Here is an 18,701-nt window from a genome sequence, read left to right as displayed (position 1 = left end):
CCTCCTGACACAGAGCCCACTGGAGCCCGTGTGCCAACGCCCACACACAGACAGCCCCCAAGTTGCCCAGCATGCAGTGAAGCGCAGGACCAGGCGAATGGGCATCGCTGTCACCAAGGCAACCCAGAGAGCCAGAGCCCAGAAATGACCAAGTCGGGTGTGAGCAGCTGAAGGCACACAGGCCTCGTCGTGGGAGATGTCACACTGGCGTGTTCACGGCCGTATCACTAGATAGGAGCCCACTGTCCCAGATCTGAGTGTGTGGGGCCCAAGGTGACAGCCGAGTGCAGAAGTCCTGCCCTGGGCAGGGGGCGGTGAGCCCACGCTGCCTCCCAGGCTCAGACGTGTCTGCAGAGAACGGATCTGCCGGCAGAGGACTCGGACCGGCTGCTCCAGGAGGCAGATGGTGGCTGGAGGGCAGGCCAGAGGAAGACTCGCTTTCTGCGTAAGCCCGCGGGTATACAGACTACAGAACTTCCTCTTCAGTTCAAAAACTAAACAACTCGTGACTCCCTGAGCGCGTGCTCCTGGGTGGGCTGGCGGGAGAGCCCCCAGGCAGACGGAATGGATCGTATGCCACCGAGACCCCAACACCGCACTCTGCCACCGAGCGGGTGTGGAGGCTGATGCGGGTGTGCAGTCTGTCAGCAGGAAGCGGGGCGGACGTGTGAAGGGAAAACTCCTGCACCTAACAAAGGTGGGCTTTAGAGGGACGGAACAGGTTTTCCTCGGCAGCGGGTTAAAAATAAGCAAAACCCAAGCTCGCTCTCAGACTGGGTGCCTGAAGCAAGAGCCTGCGGTTCAGTTCCAACGCCAGCAACTCCCAGGACAGCAGGGACGCGGGAAACCACGTCCCACTGCTGGGGAGCGGTGGCATCGCCACATGCTCAGGCGGGGGCATCTGACAGCTCGTCACGAGCAGCCGTGACCACCTCCGATAAGCCTGCGAGTCACCATGGAGCCCTGTACGGAGACACACTGTCCCTTGCTAGGCCAACACAGCCACTGTCTCCCCCAGAACGGCAAACCGGCTTCTCTGGCTAGACCTTGGACCCAGGGCTGGCATCCACCGAGGAGCTGAGTCACATCGAAAACGTGTCTTTAAACACCAATCGCAGACGTCACCACAAGAGGTGGCCGTTCTCACGATCGTTGCTGGACACACGCCCACGACACGTAAGTTTTTTCCCTCTCCCCCCGTTGAGCACGTTTAGTGACTGTGATGTGTGTGTGCCGCCACGCTGCCGTGGGTGTGTGAGAGCCCACGGAGTCGTGTGCGACCGTTCGAATGCTAGGTGCCCGAACGTGCCCACGTTACGGTCAGAGCGATGTCTGCAGCGGACCAGAGCAGAACCCTGAAGCCACCTGGACTCTCGCAGGCATGGCCCTAGGGCGCCGCCTGCACGTGACAGGCCCCCCGAGCTGGACCAGGTCCCCGGGGCTGAGCGAAGCCGGCGCGAGGCTGGTCGGCTCCACACGCACCTCTCCTTCTTCGCCAGGTCGCCCTCCATCACCGCCATGCTGGCCGGCCGCTTCCTCTCCAGGGTCCCCGAGTCGGACTCGTTTCCCGTGTGGGTCGAGTGATTGGAGTTTGGGGCGGCAAGAGGTACGAACGCTTCTGACACGTTAAATTCCACGTCTGCAAGGAGAGAGACAGACACGTGGACGTGAGACGGCGCAGGGCCGAGCGCCTGCACGCGGCCACCGGAACCGCAGCTCCTGGCTTCGGGCCGCGGCCCTCCGAGGCGCCGCCTCCGTCCAACCCACGGACCGTGGAAGAGGACGAGGAGCGTGGGTGACTCGTTCGCACCGCGGGGCGAGGCGCTGAGCGGCCTTTACGGTTCGACGTGGAACACAAACAACAGGCGACGCAGACCGCACGCCGCCCGCGGCCTCTCCTGCCAGCCTCGCGCTCTGGGAGGCGCCTCGGGCCGGCCGCCAGCGCCCGCCCACCCGCCAGGACTCGGCGAGCCGCCCAGGGCGTGGGGTGGCTCCGTGGCAGGGAGCCCAAAGGGAAGGACAGCGAGGCCCCGCCCCGCGGCGCCTGCACCCCAGGGCGCGCTGGCACGCTGCCCTGGCCGAGCAGGGGGGCCCGGACCTCCGGCTCCTGCCTGACCGGAACCCCAATGGGGCGTGGGGCCCCCGAGGGAGCCGGGGCTGTGACGGGCGCAGCATGAAAACCCACTGCCTGAGGACGACTCCGGGTTCCATGCTGCAGCCGACGACCCCACCGCCAGGCCCAGCCGGCCTCCCGCTGGGCCCCTCTGCAGCCTGCGACCGCCCGCCGGGGCCATGGGACGCCTCGTCCGGGGGGACGCCTGCCTGCCGGGGTGGCCTCCCTCCAAAGCAGCCCGGGCCCTCCCCCGCCTGAGTCGGCCAGATCCGTCCGCCACCATCTTCCCAAGTCGCCGTGCGTCACGACGTCTGTTTGTGGGGCTGCTTCTCCGGGGGCCCGCGCTCCTCTCGCCAGCCAACGGACGGCACCCAGTGGGCGCCGGGGATGCGCCCACAAGGAGCGACTCCGGCGTGCAGTGGGATGAAGTGGAACGCGGTCGGCGGGCCTGCCGCCGCATCGGGATGCGAACGCAGGGAGACGCGGACACGTGACGCCGGCTCTGCGGCCGCGGGCGGTCTCGGGGGACGTCCCGTGCCACCTCGCTACCGCCGCACTGGCCCGGGAGCACTCACCTCCGGGGAAGAACCAGTCGGCGTGCTGGATGATAGGCTCGATGACGGCGACCACGTGCACGGAGGTGGCAGCTGCCATCTCGGCCAGCGTCCTGCAAAGGAGGCCCGCGGGGTCACAGGCTGCCCTGGGCGGCCTCCGGTCTCGGCCTCCGGCCTCTGCGGGCCGAGCCAGGGCGCGGCTTCCGTTTTCACGGCGTGAAACGTTTAAGCACAAACGCAAGAGTTAGATGCACGGGGCCCCAGCCTACGGACGTGGGGGATCGCCGGGCTGGCCGCCGCCCCTCGGTGGCACTGTGGTGACACCGGTGTGTGACAGCCCGTGAACGGCGGCTGTCGTGTGCTGGTTTCACACGGGCTCGGGACGGGCTTGCATTTCCCACCGGGATGGGCCCCGGGGCGTCAGCTCTGAGACCGGCACCACCACGAAGCAGTGAGGCCCCTCACGCCGGAAGCTGAGCCCCCCACACTGACGCGCGTTACTAAGGCTGCCATTAGGACGGGCTGGTCCCAAGATGCCCGTTCGGAAGCGGAGCGTCTGGACGCCGGGAACGCCAGAGGAAGCCAGGTGAGAACGGCACCCCGCCGTCGGCCTCGCACCCCGGTCCACGGTCAGCCCATGAGAACGGCAGGTGCGCGAGGGCCGGGCTCCGTGCCCCCGACTCAGACTGTGTGGCACGGGGGCCGTGAGGTGACAACATCATGGCACGTGGCTTTAGTTCAGAAGTGAGGCCGCTGCGCTCCCTAGCGGCTGGGTCCCAGGGTGGATGCCCCAAATCTATTTCCCACCGGGAAGAAAAGCCTCACCCCCATTTCCAGCCAGGCGCAAAGTTCTAGCTCCTTCCAAGTTCCAGCGAGAGGACAGGCTCAGCCTGCAGTTCAACAGGAGCCACCACACAGCTGTGACCCGCACGTGCGCCAGGCTGTCCCACGGCCGCTCACCTGCCCGCTGCTCGGGGTGGGGCCCGTGACGACGGGGACAATGTCCCCCGCGTCCTTGAGTGGCCAGCACATGGCTCACGGCAGGGCCCCGGGGACGTCAGCTCACCGGGAAGGTCAGCCTCAGACTGGCCCACGTGCGCCCAGCGACAGGGTGTGGACCGCCAGCTGTGTTCCGTTCCTATCGTTGGGCGGAGAGCCGGGGCCAGCAGCACGGAACGGGCACGATCCACCTACCCTTCGTTTCTGGCCCACAGCAGGTTGGGGCCCAGGACGATGGCGATGTTGCTGGGGGTCATCTTGTTGGCGTCACTGGTCTGCGCAAGCTTCGCGAGAAACTTGATCAGGTACCTGAGGACGAGAGGGTGGCCGCCCACTCAGAGAGGCCCGGGACACCGCCTCCCCGCCCGGCTCAGGTAGAGCATGTCACCAACGCTCAGCGCTGTTTTAGGAACAGAGTTTAGGGCTCGGAGGAGGAAATCGCTCCAACGTGAACCTCAGCGACCCAGTCTCCATGGGCCGTGTGCTTTGAATACCTTTCTCCTTGAGGCTCTATCTGTTCTTCCCTAGAATAATTTACAATGTGACTAACGGTGGGTTCGACGTATACAAACACAGTGAAACACAGAAGTGCATGCAAACGTGGCAGAACACAAGCGTAGGCGGGCTGCTCAAAGGAGACTACATTTAAAAATGCTTTATGTTACAATTATAAAAATGTCCGATTTAACATACAAATGTCCTCTCTTACACTATAAATCAAAAACTTAAGAACAACCCGACTATCGACCAGTAGGGGTTTGATTAAACAAATGACAACACAGCCACGCAGCGCAGTGCTGAGCAGCCGTAAATGCTACTGTGTGCCGACGTGGGGATCCCCAAGGTGGATATTACGCAAAAAAGGCCAGGAGGAGGAGGATGTCCACGATACAGGCTACCGTCAGCTTTCGGGGAAACGGGGGTGTGAGAGAGATGCGTGCAGTGTGTCTGCACGTGCTGCTCACACGGGCGCCGGCTCCTGCTGGGGCTACACAAGACACCAAAGCCACCGGCTGTGCCTCGGGGGAAACAGGTGGCTGGGAAACAGGGACAGGAGAGAGACCACGGAAATGTACGCCCTGTTCAGAAACAGTTCACAGACATCACGAAGAGTAAAATAAAATACAAGGCCAAATCCCAAAGCACCGACACCCGGAATTCAGTTACCGCCGTCAGACACTGAACAGACTGAGAACAGCAGCCTGTGCTCTGGGTCCGGCTGAATGACAGGGCGAGGGACCGCACGAGCACAACGCCCGCGGGAGGCCGGCAGCCCTGGCGCCAGGAAGGACTCTGTCACTGAGCTCAGTGACGGAGCCCAAACCGAACGGCGTGCCACCGGGACAGCCGTGTCACCGGGAGAGTGACGGAGCCCAAACCGAACGGCGTGCCACCGGGACAGCCGTGTCACCGGGAGAGTGCTCGCCATGTGGACCGAGCCCTCTTACAAAATTTTGATTTTAAATGACTTTATCACCAACAGCAGGAGCCCTTTCCCCTCCTCTCTGTGCTTCTTCAAATGTACATTTTAAGCCGAAGGGGAAATAGAGATCATATTCCAGAAATTTATTCTACGGTGAATTTTCTTAGAAACACACTTATTCCATAACGTAACATATAATCTCCGTTTCCTTCCTTCCTTCCCCATTTCTTATTTTTTTTTTAGGCGAAGCGACCCTTGGTTGACCTCACAGATTGCGAGGACCTGGTCAGCTTACGAGACCTTATTATTTTTATTTATTATGCCTACAGCACCTGGTCTTCCTAGGTGGTCTCCCACCCAAGGACTAACCGGGCCTGACCCTGCTTAGCTTCCGAGATCAGACGGGATCAGGCGTGTTCAGGGTGGCATGACCGTGAACTATAATCTCCATTTCTTAAAATCTCAGTAGGATGATTTATGATCTTTCGAATAAATCATGTACTGCATATGAAAGACACTACAAAAAATATAAATAATGATTAATTTTTGCTTTTTACACACTGGACAGTTTAGACGAACTCCCACGTACGGTGAATCCAACTTTTCGCAAGCATTTTTCCCAGTGGCAGCCGTGGTGAGTGGCCAGGCACTGACCTACGGGTGTCCGCACGCCACACCACATGCGCCACGGGCCACGCCCGGCAACGCCAGGCACCGCCAGGCGACCCCGGCCCACAGCACTCCGAGTGTGCCACCTGCATGAATTCCGTGGCCTCTGCTGGGGATAAACCCATGTGCACGCCGGAGCCGCCGCAGCACGGTGGCTGAACGTGCAGGATGCTGACCATACGTACCGAAAGTTAACAAAGTTTGGCGGTGGCAACTTCTGACACGTTCTCCATAAATCTTGAAGTTTTTTATCTTGATCCTGCACACTGAGAAAAAAAGTTTTATTTGTAACGACGTAGTAAAACACATGCCAGTGATAGCTGTGCTCACGAGCTGCACGAGCAGGGAAGCCTCCCCTCAGAGAAAGCACGGCTGGAAAACGGCACGGATTTGGGAAATAAACAGACGTGGAGCCGAGGACCAATAACTCTGAGCCGTTAGTTGACCTCACTGAGACTCAGCCTCCCGATGTGAAAACCGGTGACCGTGAAATTCCACAGGCATGCCACGTGGAACCGCCTGGACCTACGCCTGTCACACCGGAGACAAGATTCTGCCTAGACTCATGTGTGTCCACGTCCCACGATCCCTCGTCCCATGAGCGGCACGGCCCCGGGTGAGCTGGCCGAGCTCCAGCTCCCGGGCTCCGTCTTTGCCTCTGGACACTGCCAAAGGCCCTGGGCGAGAGGCCGATCCTGCTACAAAGCAGTTCTGGGGTTGCTGCGGCCACACGGCTCCAGTGAGCACACTCTTGGCCATGAGGACCGGGCCACCACCTGCAGAGCAGAGCCCACCCCGCCCACCAGCAGGAGAGCACCCGAGATACCGCCTACATAGACGCCCTCCGCCCAGAGCCAGTCTGGAGCGTGAGAGACAGGGCTGTACGTGATCACGCTCCACAGGCCAGTCGCCGTGTCACTGGGATGGCACCGTGGCCAAAGCTGATAACACTCAAGCTCAGAATCAGTTCACCAGAAGACAGACGTCTGCTTTTACAAGCTGACTGCCTCACGGGGACGAGTCTGGGGGTCTCGGAGCAGAGAGGGTCAGGTGGAGGGGTGGGGAGGCTCCCCAGTAAAACACGCCCAGACCGTCCCGTACCCGACACTGACTGCTACGCCACTGCTCGGGCCCTAGGCACGGGTATTCCCAGCAGGCTGGCTCAGGCTGGGCTCCAGGGGCCACCGGCCTAGAACGGGCTTCGCCTCTCAAATCCTCTGCACAGCAACAGCAAACACTCACTCGAAGTGACAGGGTGACTGACTGGAGCAAATGGCTCACTCCTACGGGAACCACCGGTGACAGAGGTTGGGGACGGAGGTCAGTTCCCTCAGGGGGGTAGTCGGGCACCTGCAGAAAGGGGCCACCTCTGGGACTCACCGAACGAGGCTGCAGGGCCCACAGCCAGCCACCCAGACAGACGGAGCTGGGCGGGGCGCGGGTGAGGGACGAGAGTCCCAGAGCACAGCCGCTAGGCCGCTGACTGCGACCCCAGGGCGGGGTGCGGAGACGGCGCTCTCACGTGGCAGGCGCTCGGCACGCGGACCGCGGCACCCCTCGCGCCCACGTCAACCTTGCACAGTGGCGCCCCCGTGAGATGAGCATGCACGGCGCCACCAGCCAGCCCGACACCTGTCCCCGGGGACAGGGCTTCCAAGACACAGGGGGGTTTGATCAGCCAGTCCACTGAGCGGGTGCCGCGACCTGTCCTCTTTCCCAGAAATGACACGCACTTAAGGTGGAGTGTGAGTGGCGACTTTCCTACCTAGCAATTACAACACTCAGTATGTCCACCCTCAGCCTCAGACTGCGGCCAGGCTATTCGGCAACCACCCTAATGTCATTTGATGATCCCCGGGAATAAAGGACTTGCAAAGCGCACACATTACATCGTTTCCTTTGCATTTAAAAACTCAGTGTTCTTTAAACTCACCTAGCGACTTGGGTCCATTCCTCGTACAGGTGGAAGGTCATCAGGGGTTCGGGCAGCTCCCGTAAGTAGGACTTCAGAGCACCTGAAATCGTGAACATTGAGTATGAACAGGGCAGGGAGCAAACGTCAGGACACGCGATTCTGCAAACTGAAATGACCTCAGACCTCCCAACTATGCAGAACCCGCGTAGGGAATCAAACGCCCCCACGCAGCCCCATGCCTTGCAAATGCATCGAGAGCGAGCGACGCAAAACGAAGTCCCTCCCAGAGCACTTTCTCAACAGACGTGACCTTCCCCAGGCATCAAAGGTAGGAGGGGAGCAGACACGAGCGTGTTCCCAGACACCTGGGCCGTAAGCTACCTGCACCTGCACCTAACGGTCAGGCAAACAAAGAAACGGGCTCTGAAACACCCACACACATGCACACACACACACACACACACGCACGCTTCCTCCTGTCACTTAGGCCTGTAAGGAGACCACCTCCATGAAACCTAAAGTTGGCACTGGACTCGTAACTGGCGACCTGTCGGACAGGCCGTGCCTGCCCCCTGGACGCCCACCTGAGGAGCTCACCTGCCACAGCGTGGGGGTCTGAGTAGAACTCATCCAGGTGAGAAGTAGAACAGTCTAGCGCAGCTTTGAGCTTCTTCAGCTTGGAGGCCCCGGCCCCGATTCGGAAGAGGCCCTGAGGGGCAACGAGAGGCAGGAGGCACCAGGTTCAAGTTGTGGGCCTGACCCTGAGCTTGGTGAGGACCTGACGGGCTCCGACCCCAGCTGTGGGGCAGTCCCATGGCTTGCCTGGCAGAGCTGCGGGGGGAGTGACGAGGACCCAGCATGCGCCAGGGCAGAGGGACAAGCCGAGCGGCCACACTAAGCAACGCCAGCTCTTGCCCACCCCACTGCGAAGACACCCATGCCTGTTAGAAATCTATTAAACGCACTATTTCGTACTTCCACGGGGTGCCTGCTACAGGTTTTTCATATTTAGGAAACATTTTTAACCTTGGACAGCACGAGAGAAGTTGCTAGACTGAAGTGCTAGTCGCCGCCACTGCCCGAGATGTTAAGAACACGGGGCTGGCGGCCAGGCGCGGAGGCCGCGGGGACACCGGGCCGGCCAGTGGGGGTGGGACCTCAGCAGACCAGACCGCGGGGCCAGGTCTGTCTGCACCGGGGGTGCTGTGCGATGTCGCCAGCACCCCGCCCGACAGTCTGGGTCACGAAAGCAGCACTCGCCTCCCCCAAGCCGTGACAACCAAAAATGTCTCTGGCCCTTGCCAAATGTCCCCTGAGGAGGGCACAGCTGGTCCTGGACGAGAAGCACTGGTGCAGGCTACTGGGAGGTGGGGCGTGTCCCTGGGGGAGGGGGTGGTGACGAGCAGGGCGCCTGGGGTGTTCCTGGGTCTGGCGCTGGCTCGTGAGGGGCTGGTTCGGCTGCGGGCGTCTGTGTGAACGCCGCCCTCCGCGCGAAGCCTTCCCGAGAACGAGGCCTTGCTCCTCGCCCGGCCCGAGCCCCCAGCTACACAGGGGAGCCTGGTTCCCGGGGTATCAGAAATAAGGTATGAAAAGCCCCCCACCGCCACCCCCCGACACCGGCCAGCAGGACACACAGGCCCTGGCGGTGAAAACTGCAGCCCAGGGGCGCCCGCCTCCGAAGGGCTGCGCCACGCCTCCCGGGAGGATTTGGGAGGACGGAGCGAAGCGAGGCGCCGCCTCTACCTTCTCATGCGCCGGTTCCCCAGCAGCAGCATCACGCGAGGTTTCGCGGGCGCAGCGCCGAGCCCCCGCCGCGCGCTTTTGCGGTGCTCCTCCAGCCGCGCCGGAAGGCCGCTCGCCACCCCGTTCGCAGCGGGATAAGCAGGAGGCCGGGCGTACTGGACCTCGCTTCCCAATCGGGAAGATGACAGGATGACGGCGAGGGACACCGCCTCAAGACAAGACGCTGGGTTCTTCGAAGTCAGGAACGCCAGCGCTGTTACAGCGGCGGGACGCCGCCCCCACGCCACACCCTTCTTTACGCTTGTGCCCCACATCCCTCACGCCTCCATGCCACGCCTCTTACGCCCATTCTCCACGCAGCTTCTTAACTCACCCCCCACGCCGCAGCCCCAACGCTGGACCCTCAACGCCGCGCCCCAGCCCTGCGTCCAGCAGGACAGAATGCGGCAGCGGCAGGGGACACGCTATATCCGTTCAGGTCGCACGCCTCCCCCCTCCAGGAGACCCGAGGCAGCTTGGCAGAGATGAGCTCAGCGCGGCACAGCAGGGAACACGGCTTGAGCGCAGGGCTGCGGTGACTCAGAGCCCACCAGCCTGGTGGCGTTTGGCCCGCGGGCGGGGGCTACAGAATTGAGGCGTCAGCGCCCTGGCTCTGGCCCGCCGGCCAGCGGGACATCTAGGAGACAAGCAGGAGCCTGGCCCTTCCCAGAGCCCCAGCTCCTGCCAGGCCCTGGGGGACCTCACCTCCAACACGGGGTCCCTTCTATCTGCACAGCAAAGGAATCCTGGCCGGGCAGGAGACAGCCACCTGAGCCCCACTCCCCAGGCCCGTCAGAACCAGCCAGGACGGTCTGCACCTGCCCGTGTCACTTCCCTGCTGGGACGGCCTAGTGACATAGACTGCCCCACCCACCTGGTGACGTGTCAGCAGCGGGCGTGTGAGGGTCACTGACCTGGGCACAACCCCAGGGCAAACTTCAGCTCAGGCGCTGGCCTCGCAGACAACAGGCCTACTGTGCGCCAGGCACCGCAGTGGCACCGGAGCCCACGGGGACCCCCTCCCTTGGTGTGAACACAGTGTGATTGTGATGACGACACTGGACATACATGTAAACACAATGACCAATGAGACAGACACATCTGCTGAGTCACGACAGAAAGATGGTCACAGGTGCAGGGTCTAGGGGCCGGGTTGCTGTGGGTCTCCCAAAGCCAGCAGCTAGCCCTCCGTGACACACCAGTGCTGCCGCACAGGAGCTACACCCAGTGTCACCAGACCGCTGGACTTTCAAGCCAGTCAGAGTCAAGGTCGTCCTGGGAGAGGGTCTGGCTTCTAAAGATGGCATCTAGTTTAAAGATTTCTAAAACTGACGTGCGGCAGTATGCGACTTCCAGTACAGACCATAAGTGCTAGGACAGTTCAGGACACAGAGCGGTCACTGTCGCTGCAGCTGTCAGAATATGTGTCTCAGAGGGGAGCTCGTGGGGGCCTCAGAAGGTGGACGAGAAGGCGCAGCAGGAATTCACACTTCGCCCTACAGCCCAGGCACAAGGTGACGGGGACACAGAGCAGAGGATGGAGAGGGCAGCAAGGAAGACGCTACAGAGGGGGAAGTGGCCAGAACCGGCCATGGGGTGAGGGCGGGGTGAGTATTCCGGGGTCAGTGCCTGGACTGTGTGGACAAAGACAGCTGGCGTGAGGGACGGTCAGTTTAGGGGACAGCCCGCCACCAGGGACTGAGGCTTAGGGGGCTGAGATTGTCAGATGAGGGGTTCCCAGGGGGAGCAGGGACAGAACACAGGGGCAGGGACGGGCCCCTGACTGCCTGCCTGCTGGGGAGGGGACGAGGGGACGGACGTGGAGGAGACAGCTCGACACTGGACGCGAGCAGGGCCCAAGAGGGCCCAGCCGAGCCAGCGCCAAGCAGGGCCTGACGCGAGGCCACAGGTCCTTTGGGAATTACAGCGACTTCTGGTTTTTCTAAACAGCAGCCCAGGGGAGGCCGGAAGGTGCAGGAAGGCGGAGTCAGAGCCCGAGATGATGTCAGAGGGGACACCTGACAGGGAGGGCAGGTGCGCAGCGGTCTGGGGGCACTGGAGTCCTTTGTTTTCGATCCTAAGGACGCTGAGACAGGACTGAGCAGATGCGGAGGGGGAGGTGGCCGGGAGACCTCAGGAAGCAAGGAGGGTGGTCTCAGTCCCTGCTGGCTGTTCCCACAGGCCAGCTTTCCTCATTCTGTCCTCAAGCCCTTCCCCGCCCCCTCCCTGCCCTGTCCCCAAGGCTTTCGACACACTTCTCTAGGGAAAACAGCCCTGGGAGTGAAAAAAAGGGGCTGTGGAAGAAATTCAAGTCCTGCAATGACGAGGTGGCTGCCCCGTCCCCTGCAGGCCCTGCCCGCAGCCGGTGGCCTGTGCACTGCGTCCTCCGGGCTCTGAACCCGTTCGACAGCCCCGCCGCGCACACAACTGCAGAGTCACCAGCAGCTTCGTGCCTGGGCACCGTGACCCAACATCAAGGTCCCCGGACGAGGTCGCCAGGTGCTCGGGAGGGCAAGGGCGGCCCGTCCCGTGGGGAACGGCCGGCAGGATTTCTCATTCTACAGTCAGAGCCTTCTGGCACAAAGCATCATCCAGGGACCTCCTGAAACTTAGGGGAGCAGTGGCCTTCTCGAGGTGCCAGTGTGTGTGCGCGCCCGCAACACACACCCCAGCTCACCCGGTGCTCGGTCCCCTCCACGGTCACAGCCACCACACCCGGGCCCGGCTTCCTGCCGTTCCGCTCAAGGCCGATGGCTTTGCAGGGGAACCTGAGCCACAGGCGCTGGGTCAACCCCACGCGCAACAGTGTCACGGGTCAAAGAAGACAGAGCGTTTCTGCCCCAGCGGTGCCTGATCTCCGCTGGGAAAGGCCAATGGCGAATCAGAGCATCGGGGCGCAAGGCCGTGTAAAGCCAGATGCCGGGGAGGCCGAGCCCTGCGTGACTGGGCGAGCCCGGCGCTGTGCCTGCGGGCAGGAGCCCGGGTGCGGGCAGGCGGGGCCGTCCTGAGTGGCCGGGGTCTCGCGGCCGCACCACGGCCGCCAGCGCCCCATGGCGGTGCGGCAGGACTGGCTTTGAAAGTGCCTTCTGCAAAGCGCAAGAGCCTGTCCCCGAAGGCACAGTCCTGCTGCCACCGGACCAGGGCCAGGCCCGTGGAACAGACGCGCGCCTTGGGGAAAGATGGCTAGAGGCCACAGAGTTCTTCAAGCCTATTTAGAAGGAAAACTCCCCCAAAGCGTCCGGCTTTCTCATCAGCGGAAGATTTGAGAGGCACTGTAAATGTCCCGTTAGCATGTTAATTTGGGTTTGGAAGAAGTTAGAGAATGCAGGGGCAAAGATGAACATCTGCTGAGAAGCGGGGCCCTCCCAGGCAGAGAGGCTGCGAGGGAGGTGCATGCAGAGGGGTCCGTGAGGAGGCGGAGGCAGAGGCGACACAGGCACGCGGGGTACGTTACCTTGGTGGGCTTGCATTTCGGGAAGGGCCTTTTCTAAGACCGCTAATGCTTTTCTATGGTAATCTGCTTGGGCTTCTAACAGCTGAGAACAGACCCACATCCAAAAACAAAGGCAACGTTAGCATCGGATGGACACACACACGGTGGCTGAGCAAAACTAAAAACGAAATCTTTTGCAAAAAAAAGCTAAAATGGATGAATTTTTACAAGGCGGCAACTCTGCGTGGGGGCCAGCGCTCACCGTCACGAAGAAGTTCCCGTACTCCCCTTCCTTGGCCATGAAGCTGTACATGTCCGCGGCCAGCTGGTCCTGGAGAGGGCGGAGAGGGTGGGCCGCTGAGCGCACCGGGGCCTACGGCGCCCGGGCGTGAACCTCGGTGCGCTCTGGCGCAGCGCCCGACGCGGACGGGCACCACGAACACCCTGGGGCGGCGGCTCCTCGTGGCTCACTGGGAAGGGCCTCCCAGGCGCACGTACGCCCGCGGACCAGCTGCGCCGGAGCCCGCCATGGACGCGGCCGGGTGAAACGGGCGGGTGGGGGGTGTTAAATTTTATCGCCACTTTGATAAAAATGCTCTAGAGGAAAACAGAGAATTAGAGGCAGGGGTCACCTGTCGAGAGCACTGGAAATTGAGCAGGAGGAGGGGGGGCGGAAGAATGACGCTGCTGTGTATCGTTTTATACTTCTGACATTTTTCAACTCATGTAAACGAATTACGTAAAAATGTTTAAAAATTTTTTTAAGTAATGTCTTAGGCAACTGGATGTACATATATCTTTCTGATGTTCATATATCCCCAGACACGTTAGAATTTCAAGTATGTGTTTTTAATGTGCTATGTTCTACTTTTAGCATCAAGGTACACAAATTAACGTGAAGGCCTTGTTTACAGAAAAAAATTAAATCTGAAAATGCTAAGTAGAAATAACAAACATACTTTTAGAATAACCGGAAAAGCAACAAAGTAAATTCATGGGTCCCCATCCCACCTCCCCTCCGCCCAAGAAAAAACATAAAAGGAAGAGAAAGAGAGGACGAGAAAGGCAGATGAGGTAAAAATGGCCCATACTGATAATACTCTCTGGGGGGACTCACTTCCAAATCCCCAGGACTCCCGCGGATAAAGCCCCTCTTAAAATGAGCTCGCAATACAAAACTGTGAAACACTCTCACAGAGATCTTCGGAAAACAGAAACACCCGACACTGTTAAATAAGCATGCATAAAGTCATTGAAGACATTAAAAGTAAGTGCTGAAAACGAACGTGCTATCCAAAAAAGCAGACTTGAAGAATCAGAACCTTAGAAATGACAAACTACAGTCCATGAAATCCAAAGCTCAACGATTATTATTTCAGCAGCAGATCAGACACAGCTAAGGAGAGAAGCAGTGAAATGGAGCTTAGATCTCAGGAAATCACCCAGAAGTTAGCGTAAAGCGAGAAAGAGAAAATATCTGCGTAAGTTTTCACCATTTGAATGACAAGCCACGGTGTGGAATTTTAGAGAAGAGACATCGGTCCACAAAGGACCAGTTCAAATTCCCAGAACTTCTAGCCAAATTCGTGTCCAATACGAAGCCAGTAGCCAAACGTGGGTCAGAACGCACGTGGACGAGGCTGCCGGGAAAATGGCTGAGCTGCACCTCTTCCGAACGGGAGGAATAAGCCAGCGCGAGATGTCGCATCAGAAGCATTTATCTGAATATCATCTTTTCAAATGCAAAGGCTACTACGCACGCGCGCCTTCGGGAGTGCGGCTTTTATTCTAAGCCAAGATGTTATTTTAAACAACATCATTTTACCGCAGTTAACAGATCAAGATTTGCCACCTTGAAAGTTAATTTTAACATCACCTAAACGAACTGAAATAAAATGGACCTAAGGCGAGAATAAAGAGATTGTTTTTGGAAAACGAAGAATAGTAAGAGGAGGAAAGCTCTAAGGTCACCCTAAAAGTCACCGAGACCCGTGCCTTTACCACCTCAAATAACATTTGGAATAAGCATCAACTTTCATAGACAGACACACAGAGAATGTGATCACTTAACCATCTAATCTAGAATTTAACTTATGAGATAAAAAAGTTATATTTCTCTCAAATTACAAACCAGCTGTCCTAGCAACCTTTAAAAAATAATCTTTCCCTTCCCCATAGATGCATGAAAACCCCTTTACTACATGTTAAATCTTCAAATACAATAATGCTTGCTCTAGAATGTCTACATTTGTGCCTACTGTGCACTGTTTTAATTGCTGTAACTTTAGGACATTTTGCTATGGTATTTTCTCCGCCCCCATTCGCTTCTTCTTCATTTTAAACAAGCTTAGACATTTTTGTCAAGTTTTTAAAAACTATCCTACTTGGATTTTTTAAAATAATGTTTTAATCTGGTTATAAAGGAAAGCAGGGTCTTAGAAAATAAAGAAAAAATAAAAACAACCTTTCATATCGTTCAGAGTATGGACATGAATTACACACAACATTACATAATTTGCAATATACGACCTTTCATCCATCATTGGCAAAAACCAAAAGATGGCTCCCAGCACTCATCGCCGTACCTTGCACTGTTCTACTTTATTTCCAGCTTCGTCCATCTCTTCCTTTAGGGTATCTATTTTTGACGGAAGCCCCTGAAAGTTGGTTCCTGAGGATTTGTGAGCCTGGTTCCACCTGCAAAACACGTGGGTCGCCGGGACCCGAGGACTGGCTGTAGGCACCACCCTCCCGACCTGGCTCCACTTGGCGTGGGTCTCAGAGCCTGGGCGCCAGGGGGCGCTTATCCTCTGCGAGCGGAAGCAGGCAGAGGGCCGCTGGCTTCCCCCCAGGGGCGGCTGGCGGTGCTGGGCATGCCGTCTGCTCCAAGCAGAACTGACCGCGTCCCGTCCACGAGCCCCACTGCCGGAACTGGGCTGTGCGATCATGGGCCCCGGGCGTCAAACACCCTGTGCTCCTGCTTCTGCCCAGAACATGTCCTGTGCCGCTGGAGTCCGTCCCTGTTTCCGGGGACCCTGTGCTGTTCCCTGACCTGTGGCCGCTGCCAGCAGTAAAAGCCACAACTTCGGTCACGGAGCTAGCGACCGATGGCTACAGAGACACCTCGAGAATTAAAAACACTCGTGAAAACTAATGTTCCAAATGGTATCGCCAGCCAATCCCAAACGCACTATAGTAACAGGAGGGGCGCGGGGGGGGCGGGGCAGCAATAACTGATCTGTACATTTAACGGAGTGGTGTTTCTCCCTGTGCCCCCAAAGCGAATAATAAATCAGTGGGGCATCTGATGCTCATGGCATCTTAGAAACAAGGAAAGCTGCACTGTCACGGATTTTGTGAATCTGTGATGAAAGCATCTGACACGTAGAAACTCAGTAAATGATAGCTATATCTCCACAGATTTGCCAAACAGAAAGAATTCTACTTCACAGGACTCGATGGATTAAAAAGCGAAAAACGAAGTGAAGGCCAGCAAAGCCACCTGTTTTTCTAAATAAAGTTTTATCGGGACACAGCTATGCTCATTCACAACTGTCTTGGGCTAATTTTGTGCCACAGCGCAGGGTTGAGCAGCCGCAACAGAGACCGTCTGAGCTGCAGAGCTGGAAATATTTACTGTCTGGTCCTTTACAGAAAGTGTCACCCCCTGTGACAAAGTAGGAGAAAGACGTGGTGGTGGCCGCCTGGATTCCTCGCTCTCAGAGGCCCGAGGGGAGAGCCACGCTGGTCGCTGGCACGCACGCCCTCAAGCACAGCGCCGAGGCTGTGGCCACGGGCGTGAGCCCGGGCTGACGTCAGCGCAGTCAGCAGCCCTCTGGGGAGGCCGCCTGGTCTGATGCGAGTGGCCCCAGACGCAGCAGCATCTGACCCGAGGGTGACCACAGCCCACGGGGCTCTGTCCACCCCAGCAGCACTGCAGACCCATCTGCTCCTCGCTCTGCCTGATGAGAGGGTGCCCTCAGCGCCTCCCACCGCCCCCCCGTTCCCTGAGGACACTCAGGCTTCCTCCTTCCGTCTCCTGCCTCCAGTCACCATGGTCCGCTGAGATCAGTGCGGTCTAGCATGGTCCTCACCGCCACCGCGGGAGAGCGAGGCCCAGTGGCAGGTGTGAGCCACCATGACCCGTCTAGGTCAGGGGTGTGCCCCTGTGACGACGGCCATGGTCCACGGGGCAGTGCTTCCCTCCGGTGTTGGGGACGGTGTTGGGGACGGTGTTGGCGACGAGGCTGGGGGCGGGGAGGCCGCGTGACGCCGTGTGTCGGGTGCCCTCCCGCCAGGCCTCACCTGGTTCTGACGGAGTCCCAGTCCAGCACCAGCTTGGCGAGCTGCTTCCTCTGCTTCTGGATGTTGGGGATCTCCACCTGGGAGGGAACGCACGCCAGTAGGGTGAGCTGCGGGGGGCTGGGGCTTAACGTTTGAAAGCGCAATATTTATTTATGTTTTTCTCTTAGGCGAAGGATTTCATGCCCTCAATTTACTCCCCTTATTTCCAAAAGGAAGCGTTTGTCAAAGGCACAGACGGCTGTCATGGCCACTGTGCAGGAAGCACCCACCTCCGCTATGCTGCACAGGGGGTCCACAATCTCCTTCTCCACGAAGACTTCATGCTGAGACAGCTCGAGGGCCAGCTGGTTCTCAGCATCTCCGCACGTCTCCAGCATCTTCCTTCAAACGACAAGCACACGTCCACTAGATCAGGCACCCGAGGAGCATGCTGAGCCAGTCCTGCTCTGTCTGACGGGGGACAGCAGACGGCTGCCGGGGACACCACCCGCCCACGTCCACCGGCCCGCGGGGCGCCGGGCTCTTTCTACAGGCGGCCGACCACCTCTTACCCCAGGAGGGACTCTTCCAGCTGAGCTGACGCCTCCTGCATGTTCTGAGCGAGCGCGGTCAGGGGCAGCTTTTTCTGGAAGGCAGAGGACAGGGGGTGCTTTTCATTATCGCGGACACCCGTTCTCAGTCACCTGCCTCAGATCACTGGTTTCTCCCCCGTGCAAACCGCCCAAGTCGCGAGACTGAATCTGTGTCGGTTCCCTCGTGCCTGGAACGCAGGGACGATCGGTGTGAGTGAGCCGCCTCACGAGTGACAGCGTGCGCTCCGCTGGCGGGCCTGGGCGCTCCGGGCAAAGGGCCTGGAGCAGACCCTCGACCGTCCTCCTCTCCGCCCCTCCTCTCCGTAACGGTCCTGGCTTCCCGTAAGGACCTCCTTGGCGAAGCCCGTGAGCTGGAGGCAGGACCACAGCCCCCGCCCTAGACGAGCTGCCCGAGCCTGAGCCAACGGCACACGCCGTCTCCTCGCCCGACCTCACCCCTTCCCGGGTGGCGGGGGTGAAGAGCCCAGCGCAGAGATGCCCGTCCACCAGGGCCCGGGACGATGCTGGGTCACTCCGGCAGGAAACCACTGGGCGGGATGTGCTCTGCCCCGCTGGACACGCACAGGACGACGAGCCGGGGAAGCGGCCGGCAGCCACCCCCGCACCACGAGGGCTGTCACTGAGGAAGGGGCGGGGCAGACACCAGGTGGGGTGGACAGGGGAGGACCCTGGGCTCCGGCTCCTCGCCTCGAGTCCGTCCGACTTCCGGACCTTCTCTAGCAAGCCAGCAAGGTCTGCTTTCCAAGTCGGCGTCAAGACAGCTCGTCACCTGTGGCCACCAAGGGCTCCTAACCGACACGTCCAATGACACGCGGCTCGAGTAGAAGGCGTCTGGGGAAGGCTCAGCGGGGGCGGGGCCCTCGGCTGGGAGACGCCTTCGGGGCGGCCTGTGGGCACGCGGGGACGCGCTGAAGC

At 59.5% G+C, this 18,701-nt stretch overlaps 1 protein-coding gene and 1 pseudogene across 1 annotated transcript in view; both read right to left on the bottom strand.

Annotated features, from left to right (window-relative positions):
* Nucleotides 1-18,701, bottom strand: part of ARHGAP17 (Rho GTPase activating protein 17) — a 54,910-nt gene that overhangs the window by 11,559 nt on the left and 24,650 nt on the right. Inside the window, exons 4-18 of the mRNA XM_039840168.1 lie at nucleotides 17,745-17,818; nucleotides 17,463-17,574; nucleotides 17,194-17,270; nucleotides 15,474-15,585; nucleotides 13,151-13,219; nucleotides 12,674-12,991; nucleotides 12,306-12,541; nucleotides 12,133-12,223; nucleotides 9,417-9,646; nucleotides 8,271-8,413; nucleotides 7,692-7,773; nucleotides 5,944-6,024; nucleotides 3,862-3,975; nucleotides 2,689-2,780; nucleotides 1,483-1,639 (exon numbers count right to left, since the gene is read on the bottom strand). Of these exons, the coding sequence (XP_039696102.1) occupies nucleotides 1,483-1,639; nucleotides 2,689-2,780; nucleotides 3,862-3,975; nucleotides 5,944-6,024; nucleotides 7,692-7,773; nucleotides 8,271-8,413; nucleotides 9,417-9,646; nucleotides 12,133-12,223; nucleotides 12,306-12,541; nucleotides 12,674-12,991; nucleotides 13,151-13,219; nucleotides 15,474-15,585; nucleotides 17,194-17,270; nucleotides 17,463-17,574; nucleotides 17,745-17,818 (1,988 nt within the window). The remainder of the gene's footprint in view (nucleotides 1-1,482; nucleotides 1,640-2,688; nucleotides 2,781-3,861; nucleotides 3,976-5,943; nucleotides 6,025-7,691; nucleotides 7,774-8,270; nucleotides 8,414-9,416; nucleotides 9,647-12,132; nucleotides 12,224-12,305; nucleotides 12,542-12,673; nucleotides 12,992-13,150; nucleotides 13,220-15,473; nucleotides 15,586-17,193; nucleotides 17,271-17,462; nucleotides 17,575-17,744; nucleotides 17,819-18,701) is intronic.
* Nucleotides 5,410-5,528, bottom strand: LOC120584576 (uncharacterized; annotated as a pseudogene).

This window comes from Pteropus medius, unplaced genomic scaffold (genome assembly GCF_902729225.1).
Source record: "Pteropus medius unplaced genomic scaffold, Ma_sr-lr_union100, whole genome shotgun sequence".
Taxonomy (NCBI): domain Eukaryota; kingdom Metazoa; phylum Chordata; class Mammalia; order Chiroptera; family Pteropodidae; genus Pteropus; species Pteropus medius.
The sequence above is the reverse complement of the archived record's forward strand: the minus strand, read 5'-3'. Positions and strand labels throughout refer to the sequence as shown.